The sequence below is a fragment of the Vicugna pacos genome, chromosome 17, assembly GCF_048564905.1.
Source record: "Vicugna pacos chromosome 17, VicPac4, whole genome shotgun sequence".
In the NCBI taxonomy this organism is placed as follows: domain Eukaryota; kingdom Metazoa; phylum Chordata; class Mammalia; order Artiodactyla; family Camelidae; genus Vicugna; species Vicugna pacos.
The window spans coordinates 35,993,609-36,012,382 of NC_133003.1; the positions used below are offsets into that span (position 1 = coordinate 35,993,609).

At 41.6% G+C, this 18,774-nt stretch overlaps 2 protein-coding genes across 19 annotated transcripts in view; one reads left to right on the forward strand and one right to left on the reverse strand.

Annotated features, from left to right (window-relative positions):
- Positions 1–8,567, reverse strand: part of SUCLG2 (succinate-CoA ligase GDP-forming subunit beta) — a 243,919-nt gene extending 235,352 nt beyond the window's left edge. Inside the window, exon 1 of one of the 2 annotated variants that reach the window (XM_072941639.1) lies at positions 8,440–8,567. In XM_072941639.1, the coding sequence (XP_072797740.1) occupies positions 8,440–8,523 (84 nt within the window). In that variant the 5' untranslated portion in view covers positions 8,524–8,567. Of the gene's footprint in view, positions 1–8,165; positions 8,412–8,439 lie in introns of those variants that run through there. The other variant, XM_072941640.1, reaches the window with a different exon arrangement.
- Positions 8,568–8,660: 93 nt separating this feature from the next.
- TAFA1 (TAFA chemokine like family member 1) overlaps positions 8,661–18,774 on the forward strand; it is an 821,149-nt gene continuing 811,035 nt past the window's right edge. For 13 of the 17 annotated variants that reach the window (XM_072941650.1, XM_072941666.1, XM_072941661.1 and 10 more), the window contains exons 1-2: positions 8,661–8,789; positions 10,861–11,016. The gene's annotated coding sequence lies outside the window, so the exon portion shown is untranslated. The remainder of the gene's footprint in view (positions 8,790–10,860; positions 11,017–18,774) is intronic. The other 4 variants (XM_072941651.1, XM_072941655.1, XM_072941659.1 and 1 more) reach the window with 1 other exon arrangement.

The window sequence follows — 18,774 nt, forward strand, 5'->3', positions numbered from 1 at the left end:
TGGATAAGGTAGGCTTGGGGCTAGGGAAAGCTCTTCACTGCACTCAAGTTTAGAAAGCTGCAAGTTGCGAGCCTGACATATTTATAGGTCTTTCTACTTCTCCTCTTTTATTTGCCTGTTCTTTTTCTAAGGCCATAACAACATGCCCAGAGAACACTCGGGCATAAGGACAGAATACATGGTTCCACGGCAAAGATAAGCAGGGATCTTTATAACTAGAGTAGTTCCTCACACCCTCTCCACTCAGGGACAGTAAACAGCCTTTTATCACCTTTTTTGCTCTATGGAGGTAGATAGAAGAAGCCAGCAATGGGGACCCAGCAGAGAAGGCATGAATCCTGTCCAGCCTATTTCCTTAGTATCACCCATCTTTCTCTCCTATCCCCACTGACACCATTTAGTCCATTTTAGTTTGAGGGACCATGTATCGGTTTTTCAGGCAGTCTGCGTTTCTGTTATACCTGCTATCCTGGTGTAATTAGTCACAGTGCTCGTGTTCGCTCTCAAAAGTATCCTGATTTAGAAGTAAATCATGTGTGGTAACCTTAATTTTGGTCCAAGCCCTCACCTTCTCCCATTTTATGTACCATTGGAGGGGCTGGGGCAGAGAATAACACAAGTGTACTAACACACAGAGTTTTCAGAGATGTTGAAATGTGAAAAAGAAAAAAAAGTGAATCTTATAATAAAACGTGTAAGTAACTGTCACACATCACAAAGATAATTGGTGTTGAAGGCAAGATTTAAACCCAGGCCTTCTGACTTCAGTCCTGGTTCATGTCCACTAACACTGACACAATTACTCCCGGCACTGGCTCAGCACAAGAGTCTCCAAATGGTCTCCACTTTTGTATCCCTCCAACCCTCTCCACACTAGATGCAGAATGAACACTTTGAAGCATAAAACTGTCACTGCTGCCCCACTGTCTAAAACCCTTCAATGACTCCCCACTGCACTTAAGAACAAACCTTAATTTCATGACCAGGCTCACAACATCAGGAGAATTCTGCCCCTGCTTATGTCTCCAGGTTCATTTCTCACTGCTCCCCAGCCTCAAACTCCACAAGGCAGCCTTTCTGAAATTCTTCAGCATCCTTGAGGAACAACCCTAGGACTAAGACAGCCCAGAAATGGAAACAGGGTAAGCACATGAAGAAAAGGATAGGGGTAGAAAAAGAGATGTCAGACCCTCATCCACAGGGCCCAAACTTACACAGTCCTATTCCTTACACTTTGACATGGTCTCCAATATCAATTCATATATTACATCAAATTCCTCCCATTTAAGAAAATAAATAAATTTTAGATATAAATGTTAGAAATCTATGCCTCTGCGACTAGCACCTATTCTTTTGGAATAATTTCTAGATAGGGGTAAAAGCTGACCACATAATCAGCACACTGATTGAAAGTCTGACTGAGAACATGAGGAAACTCCATCCTCTGCTACTATTCCCCAAAACCCACCCTCCAAAGGAAATGCAGTTTCACAATTTCTCCATTCCTGAATCCCCGAAGGCAGTCTTTTGCACTGGGCAGACAGTGAAGAGAATGTGCCAGCTGTCCTTTGGTACATGGTGTGACTACAGTCCACTCGTTAGGTGCCCCTTCACCTCAAATCTTTGACACACATGAGGTCCAGAAGCCACGGCTACTAAGTCAACACCAGGATGTGCAAACATTTCTGGAATGAACATCCAGGATGATTCCCAGACCTTCATTCCATGTGCAGAATGACGAAGGTAACTCTGGCCCAGGAGACAGGTCTTAAACTCTACAAACCTCGAGTTCCCCAGATGTAAACTGAGAATAATTAATTACCTCACATGGTTCCTGCAGGATTAAGTAAAATAAAACATTTGGAAACACCAAGCCAGTACCCAATCCTGAGATGGCAGCAAACAATAAATGCTTATCAAATCTGGGAAAGGAGAATTATTCTGGCTTAATAAAGCCTAAAATAATGCAAGTAAATTTAGCTTCAAACTCACTGCAAGAGAAATAATCACTGAGCCCACCATTTAACCATAATGCCATATGTCATATACATCATCTTATTTAATCTTTATAACCACCTGTAAGAATTATCTCCTTTCAGAGAACAATAAATTGAGGGTCAGTCAAGTTCAATAACTTGCAGACCAAGAAACTGACAGACCCAGAATTTTAACCTAGTTCTATTTGAATGCAGAACTCATATCCTTTTCTCCTGTTACTCTGATTCCCAAGTTCTTGACCCAGGGAAGGAGAAGTCAGGTAAGAGCCAGATAAGAATCAGTGTTGTCCACCTAAGCACAAGCCCAAGTGACCAAGGAGCCCATCACTTAGGGGCAAAGAGATGAGGAAAGGAAAGCAATCAGCATGACTAGATGGTTCAGCCCAAATAGGACCCTCTGGCAACGTGGCTTAATATTTTAACAGCATAAGTGCCTTATCGGCATGAGGCAGGTGACTCCCTGGCACTGTAATTTTAAGCAGGTCACTATGTCCCCATGTGCCTATACAACATGAAGATAGGATAACGTCCCCTGCAGTAACATTTTAAGGGTTAAAGAAATAAAGTGCAGAAATCACTTTGCACAGGGTCTGTCATGAAATGTGAAGTCCTATTATTATGAAAGCCCTTTCAGGAGCAACTTTCTACAGACCCTTCCTGCCTCACTTGCCTAAATTGTCTGCATTATCCCTCAACTTCTCTGTTACTTACTTATCTGCCTCTCCTTTCTCTGTATGCCCCATGTATTCATTTAGACCATAAAAGCTTACCTGGTCAGGCAGGCAGAGGAAATAGCAGTGCCTAAGAAAAAATCTTTGCCCTCAGAGCTTAAATTCTTACATTTGTGGGAGAGAAAGGAAGACAGATAACAAAACAAACAAACATAAAACACAGAGTAAACCACTAGGTAAAATGTTACAAAGTCCGGTAAAGCAGGCAAGGGGCAGAGAACAATCCCTGAGGAGAGGGTGAGTCAGATAAGATAATTAGGAAAAGCCCTGTGGGAAGACTTCAATTTGAATCAGAAAGCTGAATGATGGGAGAGGACAGACAGGGCAGGAGACAAGAGAGGAGAGAACAGTGTTTCAGAGGAGACAGCAAATGCCCCGATGCAGGACCAAGCACAGGGTCGCAGAAGACTAAGAACACAGCCCTACCACAGCACTCAAACAATGCAACAGTATAATCACTGGTTTACACGCCAATTTTGGCGCTAGGCTATGAGCACCCTGGGGGTAGGGCTGTGTATCTTCTTCCTGCATTCACTCACTTGTACCACACTCATTTATTAAAGGCATCTATATGTCCAGCATGCTTTTAAGCACTAGCTTTACAGTGAAGAACTAAATCCATAGTCTCTGCCTTCAGGGAGCTTACAACGAATAGCACTGGGCAAAGACTAAATGCTCAGAAAATATTTACTAAATGAACGGTATCTGCTTGATGTTCTTACGTAGTTGTATACTGTGCCAAATTCTGGGCTTTCTACAGCCCCTATTTCCTTCCTCATTTGCCTAAAAGATCGCCATGAGCCCTCCACTTCTGTTACACACCTGCCTCTCCTTCACACTAAACTGTTGCCCATGACTCATGTCTCCCCTTGTTCTCTCTCCCCTCCGCCTTTGCACACAATCCTCTCTACCTGGCATGCCCTCCCCTCTATCTTCTTTACCAGACTAATGCTAGTGTCATTTCCCAAAATATCATTAGTATATTGACTTTACCATTTGCTCAAACGGGTACAAATCTCTCAAGTTCTTCAGGCAAACAAAGTTTTCATCAAGTAACAGAAAACGATGTAATCATGTGACAGTTCCAGATTGAGTGAATAGTAGAGAGTCAAAGGACAAATGATCTTAAGTTATGGATGTAATTTCTTTTCCTCCACAAAATATGAGAGATGTCAGGACTACTACAGAACTGGGCCAGGATACAACGGCAGCAAAATTCTCACCACTATGGGTCGGTAAGAATCACTCACTCATAAAAGAAACGTTTCATTTACAAAACAAAACCAATGCGCGACAAGAACTATCACTTAAAGACCTTCCCCATGCAGAAGTCAATAGTTTAGCATCTAAATTATTTGAGATGGATTTCCTTTTCTAACAGCAGAAACTGTAGCTGTACTTCATTTTCAAAAAGAAAAAAGTCAGGTATTCATTCTTCTAGGCAAGAAGGTGGATCTATGTAAGTCACAACTTCCAATGCAGCCTCCACAGTCTCAATTAGCTGATAAAAACTTGCATGTAACCTTTAGTCCTTCATTTCTAAAAGCCAGGCATCCACCCTCCTCCCACTTTCAGAAAAAGCAGAAGATTAAGCTGGAGCCATCTATTTTGAAGTACGTAATAGCAGGGCCATAGTTTCCATTTCCCTCAATAGTACACATTCCTCCTGGAGATCCTGGACAGGAGCTCTGGGCTTTGTAGAGAATCATACAACAAGGATTCTAAAGCCAGTGTTTCCTACAATGTCTATGCTTCTCTTGCAACAGAACAGTTAGGTGAACTTCACTTAGCCATGAGAGGGGAAATGTACTGAAAGGCAAAATTATGCTTACATTACCACTAACCACTTAAATTCAGTGCCCTCAGCCAAAATCTCCCCTGCGATGTGATGGACAGAACAGAGGCATCTCTGTGCCCACCATGGCTCTGCTTTGTTGTGTTACACTATTTACAATAGGGGATACACAGTACAGCAATTAAATGCCTGGTGTTTGGTAGTCAGGACTGGGATTTAGCTGTTTTTTACTAGCTGAGTAACTTTGGGCAAGCCATTCAAACACTCTAAGCTTTTAAAAACTTATCAGACCCTACAAGTCCCCACTTGAACTGGCTCCGGCCTACATCAGACTACGACCACTTTCCCCTCTTTAACAGCCTGGACGTGCTGAGTTCAGGTCTCACCACAGGCCTTTGTACTTGCTGTCCTCTCTTCCACAGAGTGTCACCTCACTGACTACTTTTCCTACTTTTCATGACTCAGTTCCAAAAAAGTTACCTTCAGGATCTCATAATGTTAAGCACGTGAGTGCACACTGTATAATTCTACTTACATAAATTACAAAAAGGAACAAAAGCAGTTTATGGTAGTATAATTCAGGGGACTGGCTACCCTTTTCTGGGTGGGGACAGTGATAAGAAGGAACCAGAGGGCCCTCTGGGTTGCTGCTAAATTATTAGATATGGACTGGCCTACCTGGGCATGTTCAATCTGTGAAAATTCATCACATTGTTCACTTATAATATGAAATATTTTTAGTTCATGCATTATATTGCAATAAAACTTAAATCAGAACAAAAAAGCCATCTTGTCAAATTGGTTTTCTTTGATCATCTAATCTACAACCCGCCACGCTGGCCAAGCTATTCATTCTCCATCCCATGACCTTGTTTTATTTTCTTCATAGCATTTATCACCAGCTGAAATCATTTTCATTATTGTTTATGTCTGTACAGTCTAGCCCTTCCCCAGCCCCATTAAAATAAAGTATCACGTGGCCAAGATTCTCTGCCTTCCTTTTTACCAATCCCCAATATCAGCACCTACAACAGTCCTGTTCTAGGTGTAGCCTGAATTTTAAAATATATGTAAAATAAAGAATGCTTAAAGGGTGGCCCTTTAAGGATATAACATCCATAAAAAGTCAAAACAGTGAAGCCAACAGCAGAGGAAATTTAAAAATCTCAATGACATTATGCATTAGGAATATGTGTCAAATGTTAAATTTAGCTATAGGGAGAGGGTAAAGTGTCATTCTATGGTACCTCTGTGAGAGTGGTTAAAGTCACTTTCCACAACAGAAACTGTGCTTTTATCTCTGTACACACAACAGTTTTGCACAAGGCCTGGTACAAAGTAGGTCTGAGCCAAGAGTGGTAACAGATTCCTAGGACATGTGGTGAGGATTTCTTGGAACAAAAGGGTCACATTGAAGTGTAATGTCTGCTGTGGGCAAGGGAGTAAGTAGCAATAACATAAAAGCAGTAGTAGGTGGAGCAAATACAAAGAAACAGCCAAGGATATAAAAACAGTTCTTCACAAATCACAAGCAGTACTCACCTATTTTTACTGCCAATTCTAAGATGTTTGTAAAGAAGGAAGTAAAATGTGTCAGTAGTGCTGGTGATTGGATGTTAGTTACTCTATGCTATGCAGACTAACTTACATGCTGATATAATGTATTTTCATAAGGTAACCTATACCACAGCCTGTTATAATGGAAACTGAAAAGTAAATCTTTAAGCTGGAATCAGCTCTGCCACAAACTTTATAACCTCAAACAAGTCCTTGAACGTATTTAGGCCTCAACTTTTCTACTTGTGAAATGAGCCAGTTGGATCTGATGCTTGCTAATGCCCATTTCCAGTTCTTGAACACTGTTTACCATTCCTGACTTTGAAAGAAAAAAATTCTCATCTCCTAAACTTGTGTTTATAGGTTAACACATCATCTACAAACACTTTACCACAAGGAGTGAGGTAAGAGATCTTTTTACCCAGTCTTCTTGCCAAACCAAAGGTATCTATCCCCACCCAGATTCTCTAGAATACTGTGTTTGGGCTCACATTTCTTGGTAAGGCAAGAAGCCCTATGATACTTCAACTAAACACTTGCATTTCTCTGCACAATTATTTCCTTTGCTTTGAGTTTTCACTGCCCAAGGCCTGCTGTGTCTCATCAATTCAAGTCTACTCTCATAGTTAGCACCACGGTTCTTGTTTTTTTATAACACTTAAATAATGAATAGGACTTGATCACCTAGAGGTATTCTGCTTACTCTATTACCACAGTTATTAGTGATTTTAATTAGACAAAACCACCATTCCTTTTGCTATCCCACAATACTGTCAAGTGCCTAATAAGATATTACAGTATTAAGTATTAGCACCTTTTAAATTTACATTAACAAAAACAGACAAATGAGAAGTGAAGAAATGAAAAAAAAACTTTCAGATGTCTTTAAAAGCTCTAACCAAAGCTCAGAGTAACTCAAAAAATCATTAGTAGCTATCTTTCAAGTTTTTAAAAACTCTACTATGCCTATTCTAGTTAAAACTGCAGGAGTGATATCAATTAAAAATGGTAAAACAACAAGGACCTTGCTCTGCTGTGGCTGAGCCCCACACAGTCCTTTAAAGGGGGAGAGATACTATTTATGGAGAGTAAGAAGTCCAGTGGTTGAGTGATTTCTGCAACAGTCATCATCAACTCATAACTCCCCAAAGGCCTTTTGACTACTGGGACTCTTGCCACCTGTAGAAGGTAAAACCTACTGAAGGACAAGTTCTAACAGCTATTTAGCATCCACAACATTGGCTCTCCTAGGTTTTTTTCCTCCACAAAAAAGGAGAAAAAACAGGGCCAATGCTCTGATGTGTTTTAGTGGCAGGGCTGATTTTTCTCTGAACTGAGGGTGAGCATTTCCCACCTTTCTCCTTGATCCCCGCATTTCATCAACTCAGGCACCCCAAAGTCCAGGAAAGCAGGCAGCCTGTAGAAAGCTCACTCCAGGAGGTGAGTTACGAAACCAGCCAGGCTGGGGTGGGTTTCCAGGCATCTTCCTCACGTGGCCTAAAAATGCGCTCGAGAGAGACAAAAGCAGAACTGGCAAAGCAGGTGACTGTGGACAAAAAAACGTTGCCTGTCACTTCAGTAATCGAAGAATACTGCCTGCCATCAAGCCAGGAGCCACCGCAGCCGCCCGAGACGGTGCGCCCAGAGGGGAACTGAGGATGGAGAAAAACAGGATACTGGCCCCAGATAGTTAAGACGCATAATATCAAAGGTATAATTCCAAGGAGCCCAGACTCTCACACCTACCCATGTATAGAGCACTAAAATCATTAACTTGAGATAACCATCTCTAGCAGTAATTTTTTAATGGTCGCCGACAAGCGTTTTTGGGCAAAAAATCCTGGCTCCTTCCTTACCTCTTTGGAACAGTACCTCAGACCTATCTGAGAAACGGTTCCTCAGGGTACAGTTCTCAGTAATACCTCAAATAAAATGTATTTCTCAGCTTTAGGTCGTTCATTTTTCTTTCCGTGGACATACTAAAAACTAAGGGCTCCAAAACCCCCGTCCCAGGAACTTTTTCTGAACTTGCCTGAGGCACCTGGTACCGGGCCAGGCGCTCCCCAGGGAACTGCGGAAACCCACCTCAGCGACAACTCGGAGTCGGGTGGACGACACCGGGAGGTGGCCCGGAGTGTCCTCCCCCCTCGGCCGGGGACCCCACACTCGGTACGGGGGTGCCGGGGTCCCTGGCGCGCCCCGGGCGCGGCGCAGCGCCGCGCGTCCCCTCCACAGGTGCGGCGTCCTGAGGCCGCGCACCCCGGAGCCAGGAGAAGGCTGACAGAGGGAGGCGGAAGGGCTCGGCAGGCGCTCGCCCCGCCAGCGGCCTTCTCCGGCTCTCGCGAACGGGCCCGCTCACCTGAGACCTGGCCGCCAGGAGCGGGGGCCGGAACGCCAAGTCTCGCAGAAGTTTCCAGGCCTGCGCAGCCGTTGGGGACGCCATCTTAACCAGGAAACCCTGCGCCGGGCGCGGGACGGGGCGCAGGCGGGGCGGGGCGCAGGCGGGGCGGGGGAGGGGCGAGGGGAGGCGGGGCCGGACGGCCCCGCGCACCCCACCCCCTTCCCAGGCTGCCTGCTGCCCCCGGGTCGCGGCCGCAGCCGCGGGCCGCACCTGTGAGAGCTGTGCCTCCCCCGACCTCGGCCCCCAAGTTCACTTTTAGCCTTCACAGTCCCGGTGGCCTTCGCACTGTGCTACCCCGGGTCACAATGGTGAGCAAAAACAGAGCCCAAGCCCCGGGGTCGTGGGGGCTTGAACTGCTCGGGAGCAAACGAACACCGGCCATTGCAGTGAGGGCGCGAAGGGCGGGCCCACGCCGCGGACGCCACGTGAGGGACGCCTTCGGGCTATTCCTGAGGGCCCCGCAGCTGCCTGAGGGAACCGCTGTTTGAGCTGAGGCTTGAGGGAGGACGGGGGAGGCAAGTGGGTCTCAGGGGGTCCTTGGAGTCCCGCTACCTCTTAGTAAGAATTTTTTTTAGCTTTTACTGAAGACCAAGGCAAAGCTATTGAAGGATTTTTAAGCCAGTTATCACCAGAATAAGAGCAGACCGTTTATTTGGAGTTGAGGTGACTCTGAGCGCTGTGTATGTAATAAAAAGTAAGTGTAGCAAATACGCTTAACATCTGCCCCGGCACTTTATAAATATGAACTCGTTTAGTCTTCATAGCAACCTTTCCAGTAGGTACCAATGTAAAATCCCTGTTTTACAAAGCAGGAAACTGAGGCACAGAGAGATTAGCTTAACTTACTCAAGGCCACAGATCTGATAAGGAGTAAAAATGAGGTTCAAGCCCACACTCTCGTCTCCCCACACTATTAAGCCCCAATTTTAGAATATTTTAACCTTGCTTTATTCTTGGGCCTATGATTGTGAAAAAAGGTACAATATAACAGAACTAGGCAGTTCTTTCTACTAGTTTCCTTCTTTACGTCCCTCCTATTGTTTTTATTTTTATTTTGACAAAACAGGTCTACAGAAAAGTTGCAAAAATATTACCCAAAACGCCCAAATAGCCTTTACCCAGATTTACCACTTATTTACATTTTGCCTCATTGTCCATTTTTGATAGATGGATACATAGATTTATAGCCCATTCTTCGTCACAATTTTGCTGGCTAGATTTAGCATCTGTTGATGTTTATTTCTTGGATAGATTAATACTATGATGGTTGCAAAATTATAATTGTCTAAATCCATCCCTTTCAACATTTTTTAGTTTGCTGTTTCTGAGAAGAGCTTTACCATTTCCAACATTTCTTTATTTATTGTATTCACTTGTGTCAGTATGGACTCAAGGATTCCTTTTTATTCAGCACCAAACCTGTGCTCTTTCCAATTGTATGTACTCTCCTGTCTCTGAATATGGATCATTTAATCCTCACAGGAACCCTGTAAGGGTGATGGTGTTATTCCCATTTTCCCAAAGGAAGAACTGCCCCACAGGCAGATTATGTAATTTGCCCAGGGTCACAGTTTGGGGATCAGTCCCCAAAGCTGGGATCTGACCACACCCTTCTCTTGACATGAGTGGATCTGAGTTCCCACCTTGTCCATCGTTACTCCTTCTGGGTTCTGCCAGCTAGCCAGGATGGAGCAGAGACTCTTATTAATGTTTGCAGAATGAATGTTTAAACGTAGTGAGAACTTTGAACATGTTGTCAGAAGGAAGCAGACCACCTGTAGAATTAATCAAAGGCTGTTTATTCAGACAGTACTATGGCAAGGGAGTTGGCTACTATCACTTTCCTTCCAGCAGAGACTTGAAAGGGTTTGAAAAGGGAGTGCACTTTGTAGAGAAAGGAGAGACCCTTGAGACAGACTTTGATTGATGAGTATTCTATTAGGATAGGATTTTTCTATTTGGGCAGGATTTCTGGAAGTAGAGTAAGCAGAGGCTTTCTGATTACCATTCAAGTACATGTGGCAATCTTTGATGGGTATGGGTTCATTATCTACTAGTGCATAACTGAGGACATTCTCAGCTGAATAGAATCACAAGACTTTTCCTGTTTCAGTGGGAAGACTGCCTGGTCCTCAGCTTTGGGGTCCAGTTCTTGTGTCATCAGATCCTCAATGTCTTCACCCACATTCTCTTATTCTGACATCTCTGCAGCCAAGGGGTTGAGGGAGATGGAGCAAAAAGACCTTCATATGGTATCTTCAGTGCTTAACACTGGGCCAGGATCAGAAAAAGTGTGCAGTAAACACATGTAGGATGACTCACACTTACTGAGTTCCTCCTAATACTTCTCCCTATTTTCTACCCTTTTTTCCTAAATAGAAAGCTTTTTGAGGTCAAAAATTCCACCAAAGAGTTCTGCACTTTGCTTTTTACTGAGATGAGCACTGGATTCTCTCAAACTGGACTGGATTCAAACCCCACCTCTACCCTCTATGAGTCTGTGACCTGAGGAACTACCTGCTTCATATAAAGGTAGTAAGTATCCAATGAGATGTTATATGTAAAGACCTTGCACATAGTAGGGGCTTAATGTTTCTTCCTCTGATAAGTTCTTTGTAAATATTTGTTTGATATCTCATGTTAAACACCAGTGCTAATCTGAGATATGACTTAAAAGACCCCTGATACTTGGTAACTTATCTTGAGAGCACTGGAGAACAGTGGAGATGTGTACATGCCAGTTGAAAGTATTAAAAGAGTCTAAAGTGGCTGCCTCCAGGAAGAGAATGGAGGATCATGGTCAGGAAGCCATTATATTTTTAGAATTTCACAAATGCAGGTTCCTGGGCTCCACTCTAGACTTCCTGACTCAGAATTGCTTATGGTGGAGTCTGAGATCTTCATTTTGAATAATCTTCTCAAGGGGTTCTTTTAGTTTGAGAACTAAAATTTTTTAAAAAAGCAAACAAACCGAATTATACTGGCAAATGCTTAAGAAGTTTTCCAGTGAATGAATAGGAGATAAGTTACTCTGCCTTCTTCCATCGGGTTCCTAGATGTAGAATGAAAATCTGATAAATCATAGATGAAGGTGATGGCTAGCGGCTTTCAGAGAGCCTCGATACATGGGCACAAAATCCATCTTGTACTAGGGGCCTAGATCAGCCCTGACATGTAAAAGCGTTGGCTAATGATGAATAAACATCTATTCTATGCTTGTTCTTTGTCAAAATTTCAATTGTGCGCTGCTTGAGTAGTAACTCTGGCCATAGGCAGTAGCTCTACTGAAACTGTACTATGAGGGATCAGATTGAAGCATAGAGACAGGCAAACTAAGTTCAAGTCTTGATACTGTGATTTAAAAGCTCTGTGACCTTGGGCCTGTTATTTCACAACCCTAATCCTTTTTCTGTGAATAGTACCTATTTTGCCAGTGCATTGTCAAGCACTCAAGATCCCAGTGGCTGTTATCCACCAGCCTTATTTATTTGACTAAGAAATCCTTTTTCATGTTTGTTTCTTTACTATTTACGTCTGTGAGCCTTTCCCCATTAGTAAAATGAAAGCCAGGTATGACAGCATCTTATTTGAACTGGGAGTTAACAATGTAGCACTTCTCATAAACTTTGCATGCACTGGAAATCTTAAGTTCCAAAACTCCTTGATCAAACTTTGGATTTAGAGCACCCTGCCTACATTGTTTCTTACTGAGTTAATTGTTCCAGGAAGGAAAATAAAAACGTCAGTAGGCCCACACACCTTCTCTTTCATCTTAGCAGTGCGTGTTAACAGTGAAATAATATGCTTATTTTCATATCCACACTGATAACTCCTGGGGCCCTGATTTACCAAAGAGGCATGTCAGGAAACCTAGCATAGGGATCATGCATCTAGCAGTTCCAATGGCTGTTTATCATTACCTTTTCATTTGAACATAAAAACCTTTTGACAAATACAAACTCATTATAACCTGTAGAACTGAACAGAATTTTTAAAGAAACAACCCTAATTTTCATGAATAACATGTTTGAGTTCATGCTGCTGCCTATCAGGAATGAAAATCACTATTACAATGAGGACATAAAGGGCATTTGTGGATTTCGTTTGGTTATTTCTTTTTTAATGGCTAGCAGATTTCTTGAATTTATGGGCAAAGAAACTTTGGCCTTTCATTATGTACACAGGTAGTATCTCTCTTGCTGTTCATGACAGCCATCTTAACCAGTGCTTCAGTGGTGTGATTTGCCAGTGGCATGGAGAGAACTTCCATTGTGCTGAAGTTATTTTTCCCCTCTTCAATAATGCATTAAAATGATTAATTTTGATGGTGTTTCTCAGCAGCATATTTAAATTATAAGGTGCATAGAATAAAAAGGAACTGAAATTGAAAATGCCTCCTCTGACAAAACTGAGGTGGGCTCAAGAGAAATTCTCACCATATCCTGGAGAGAATTCAGGGGAGGCAAGTTAGAATCATAGTAACAGGTCAAAGTTAAGATGAAAAAGAAAGAAGTGTAAGGAACATCAGAAACCCAGAGAAAGAGCATTCAAGGGCAAGGTCAGCTGAAAGACTAAAAGTGGAGAACAAGATGTAACGAAATAAACATAGGTGATGACACTCTATTGGTCGGGAAATTTGGAAATGGATGAAGAAGATGGTAAAAGTGTACTGAAAAACATTTATACAAGGGACAATGGAGAAACATGGACTGACAGAGGAAAATGGCACTAGATTGTGGGAAAAAAACTCCCTTCGGAAACAAAATCTACATTCCCACTGCAACTGGGAGCCGTGGAATTGAGCACTTTCAATATTATTAAGATATCCTTCTTTTAAATACTAAAATAAAAATTAAAGGCATTCTATTTCAAATGCCCTGCTTCATCAGGAAGTAAGCAGTCACAGCAGTGGTTCTTAATAGAATTCCTTTAAGAGGTTTTTGTTTGGTTGGTTGGTTTTTTTGTTTTGTTTTGTTTTGTTTTTTAATGTCTTTGGGGCTATATTCTTCAAAGGTTCTGATTCAGGCCATCTTGGTCCACCTTGGGGCCCAGGAATTCACATTTTTATAAGTAACTCTCCCAGCTCCCCATCTGTATTGTAGGCACTCCATTGTTCATGATGGGGGAAGCACTGACCCAGAAGGTCAGACCTTGAGAAGGTGAGAGGAAAAGGACAACAATCATCCAGTTACCCTCTTTCTCTCTAATCTTCCTTTCCATTTCTTATCCCACTTCTGCTATGTTCCTTAACCTTTCCCTACCCCTTTGAAATCAAATTACTCCATGAAAACAAGGAGCATGAAGGAAGGTTCCGTGCTGTTCCCTCTGCCTGAAACAGTGCTTCCTTGTTGTCTACCAGGCTGGGGCCCTCTCATCCCTCATGGTTCAGTCACCCCCCTTCAGGAAGCCTCCCTGAAGGCAAGGCTGGGGGTTATCTCAGTGGTTACCACTAGGCAGTTACCCCATTGGTTTCTTGTCTTCATCTTTCTTCAGAATTTAAAAGTCTACATTGACAGGGACTGTGACTTCTTCGCTGTTATGACACTGCACCCAGTACAATGCCTGGAGGACAGGAAGTTCCCAACTGATTTTGGCTAAAAGGATAACTAAATGAAGATGAAACCAGTGCAAAAATCACACTAATAAGAAAATCCAAAGATTCATGAATGTCTAGAAATTTGCCAGTACCCTTAACAAGAATGGACGTTGAGGGAAATAACCTGCCCAGGGTCACACACTACACTAGTGGTTTTGTTTACTGTTCCTCAGAGTTCTTAGGTGCCTTCAAGACCTATCTCTCCACCACCTCCTTCTCTGTATTGTTCCCCTACATTTATTGAACACTTCCGTGCTTTCCAAAGCTGTACAGAAATTCTTACTCAATCCTCACCACAGCCCTGTTTTACAGATGTGCAAACTGGGCCTCATAGCAGAGAGTAGTAAGTTGCCTGAGATAATGACTAGGAGGAGGCCAGTCTCAGTCAATCTGGAATTGAATCTAGGCCAACACTATCCAATAGATTTTGTTGCAGTGATGGAAAAGTTCTGTGCCCGTGCTGTCTGGTACCATAGCCATCAGCCCTGTATGGCTATTGGGTTCTTGAAATGTGGCTAGTGGAATTAAGAGAGTAAATTTTTAATTTTAATTAATTTGTATTTAATTTTGAATAGCTACACATAGCTAGTGGCTGCCATACTGGCCAGTACGGGTCTATGCTATCTAACTGATGTACATACTCTGTACCATCCCATTATTTTATTAATTGGGTTTCTATTAGGTACAAGTTTTATTAACTGGGTTCCTAATTTAGGTACAAATAGCTTATTTAAGAGCAGATCCTAGGCAGCAGGTGACGGAATGGGGAGGTGAGATGGGGAAGTGAAACAGGGAAGGTGAAACAGGCTGTAGTCAGTTGGGTTTCATTTTTTCAAGGAACACTTTGTGTATGGAATGTACCTCATAATCGTCCCATTGAGGACTGAGGAAGTGGTCATGTTTGTCCACCAACTCTCATGTCTCCTTGGTTGAGAGCTGGTCAGAACAGTTATGCTCCTGGCGGCTAGACAAAGCCTTAGGGCAGAGAGATGAGCAGATCTCTGATGCAGGGATTGTCCTGCAAAGTTGCCGGTGACTTCCAGGGAGTTCACAGAGAGATGGGGCGAGTAAAACTACATTGTCTCTGACTTTAAACTGACCAGATTAGCTCATACCAGCGTTTTATCTGGGGTGAGAGGAAGGGCACTTGAGATTTTATTAGTAAGAGAGGCTCTGCTCCTGAGGGAAAAAGAAAGAGAGAGGGAAGGAGTGAGAAAGAAAGAAAAAAGTTTCCAAACTGTGGTTCTAAATTGTACTCTTGCCTGTTTTCATAAAAAACTCAATTATTGGATTTTACCCTATTTTGTATCATTTCTAGCTCAGTATGTATACTTTAAATATCCCCACAGTCTAGGCCCATAATGTAGTCATAAAATAGCTGACCCTGAACTTTCTCAGTGGAGACATGAAGAAAGCTAAGAATCAGGAAGTATACGTTTAGTTGGTTTTTATTTGATATGTCGTAAAAGATTAGTGGCAGCAAGAGAAGAGAATCAGGTGGAACCTACATATGGCTTAAAAAAAATTTTTTTTAATACTTTTAAGAAGATGTAAATAGAAGTGGTGAAAATAGTGATTTCTTCTCTGATATCAAGCTCTGTTGAGCTCTGAGAAGAGCAAACATATAATTGTTATAGATGTAAATCAACTGAAAGCCAAGTCAGAAAGGCAGATCAGCTCCTGAAGAAGATGCACTGGCTTCTGCAAAGGAAGTAGGTAAAATGTTCTGTCCTGTGTACCTTGATGGGCTGCGGATCTCTATAACCTTGGGCTGAAAGGACATGAAAAACTCTTTATACTGTAGGCAAAAATAATGTTACCAAATTTCTGCCGGAGTCAATGGCCAGCTATGGAGGCTAAGAAGAGCTTAGCTACCTCAAAGAAGAGCCTGCCTGGAGAGTTTCTTCATGCTACAAGCCTCTGTAAGTTTCCTTTCAAAAACTCTATTAAAAAAAAAAAGGAATAACCTTACACCAAAGTGAAGGGAAGAGTGTCCAAAAGAATGAAGCCCATAATGCCACAAGGGAGAAACTGAAAGGAGACTAGAGTAAACATTTTACATGGAAATAGTTCAAGTATCTGGAAACTCTTATACACCGTAATGGACAAATGACATAAATAAAAAATTCGGGAAAGAAGAGGGAGGAGTAGTCGATAAACAAGAAAAAGAAGAGCCAGCTTCACTGATTGCACTGAAGTAATGCAAAATGAAAGATACTCTTCCCTATTAAAGTTGTTTTAAAATAAATAAAAATGCCCAATGTGGATACAATTGTGGGGGAAATTAATATTTTTCTATCTTATCAGTAGAAGTGTGAATTGTTACATCCTTCTAGAGGCCAAATTGGCAATTTTTATCCAGAGCCTAAGAGTTTAAATCCTCTAGTCAAATAATTTTATTTCTAGGGATTATCCTAAACAAATACTTAAATTTACAGTCAGAGGTTTTTGTTCAAAGACATTAATTGCAGCAATATATTTAATGATGAAAATTTGGAAACCACACAGCTGGTGAGTAGTTAATTAAAGAAACACACTACAATATTAAACAATACCAAGAAGCATATTATAAAATTTAAATTTATTTAAAGAAGCAGTGTATGCACACTGAGATTTTTAACTCTCTGAAGGTGGTAGCCGTGGTTAATAGTTTCTTTTATTTCTTTAAGAAGTTTTCTTCAACAAATGTTCTATCTATAAATTTGCTATATATATATATGTGTATATATATCCACATATATTATCTCTATCCCTATCTATGTATCTATCTGTCTGTCTATCTATCTAACTATCTATCCCATTACCTATCCTTGTATATAAGTTTCATCGGAACTCACTCACACCCATTTGTTTATGTATTGTCTGTGGCTGCTTCCCAGTTACAGTGGCAGAGTTGAGCAGTTGCAACAGAAGCCTCATGACTAAAAGTATGTTTATCTGGCCCTTTACAGAAAAACTTTGCACCAGCATACAAACTCATTAGAATGTTAGCTCAGTTGTTTTCTTTGTTTGCTATTGTATTCCCAATGCCTAAAACAGTGCCTGGCATATAGTAGGTACTCGGAAAATATTTGTGGAATGAATTAACAGGATTATTTGCTCCTAATAACATACAGTCATGTGTTTTCCACATTTAGTACTTGTTTTTGGATTACAACTATTGCTGCAGTGAACACAGGTATTTGCTTACTTCTGCAATTATATCAAAAATAATACTTTCAAAAACATTTAATGACATAGGAAACCTATTGATACATCGAACTTTAAAAAAAAATCTAAATTTTTTGCTACTTTAATTTTTGTTATTAAAAGTATGTGTATGTGTAACCGTGATTTGAAGTCTAGGAGGTGACATTGGGGTGATTTTTATTTTCTTTATTGTTTTCTAAGCTTACCACAATTAACACATATTGATAATTTTAAAATGTTTTTTAAAGCAATCAAAAGATCCTTTTCATCTTATCATTTCTATGCCCTATTTTAAAACATTAATACTTCCCATGACTACAAGTGAAATCAAAATTCTTCCACCTGGTGCTTAAGGTTATTGAATCTCTGCTTTAAATACACATTTCTGTCCCTTCAGTAGCTTTGCTGCATGGAAGGTTTGCTCAGTCAGTCTTGAATATTACTCTTTGTCCTCAGAAAAGGCCCTATACATTCCACCTTGGCACACTTGGTCATAGCTTTTGTCCTGTACCAGAATGCCATTCTTTTCTCCACCTTCCTGAGCCTGGCACTGAAATGCCCAGCTCTTCCCAGTAGCAGTCCCTAGTCCTTCCCACAGCATCATCCTCCTACAGCATCTCCTGCCACAAGTGGCAGATCTGGTTGCCTTTAGGACACAAAACAAGAAAACCTAAATAAATAAAATAGTAAGCCACACAAGGGAATAAAGAGTCGTGGGGGCCATGTCAACAAGTATGTGTCCTATCTAAAGGCAGATAAATGAAAAAGTAAATTTGTTTTTAAAGGCAGTCTTGCAAAGGCAAGACTGCTGACAAAATTTGCCCTGTAGCTTATAATGTCTGGTCATATAAACTGATTGGAACTTTTGCTTGAAGACTGTGGAGTTCAAGGAGGCACAAAGAGGGGGAGAAGGTGAGAGTTGACTGAGATTCAAAAGTAAGACAGGCAGGTTGAGAATGAGGGATGGACAAGAGGTGTCAGTTTTAAAGAGAAGGAAGAGGGTAGGATTTAAGACTGAACGAAAGATGTCTATGGTAGCAGTTATGCACGAGTTTTAAAATGAAATTTTAGTGTTTCATATTTTAGGCTACATCAGAATATCCCTGGTGTCAAAATGGCTTTGTTAAAACAGACCAAACAAAATACCTTGCTTCATCCCCCATACTGGCACCTAAGTTCTTCTCGTAGTAATAAACACAACAATAGCTGAGTGGAGTTGGGTCTGTATGATGTGAAGTCACTGTGTTAAGCACATTTACTAAGAGTATCTATCTGACTCAGTTCTCAAAATAGCCCATGAGATAAATGCCATTTTTCTGTTACAGATTAGAAAACAGACTTGCAGAGAGGCAGTGATTCAGGTCATATGGCTAGGAGGTGGCACAACTGACTTTTGAATCCAGAGTCTGAACTAGAGGTTGTATGATGAACACAGATCTTCTGCAAGTGGTGACCACTTAACCACTGCAGGTACAGCTAGAAATGGTGAAAGAAAGGGATTGTTTGGT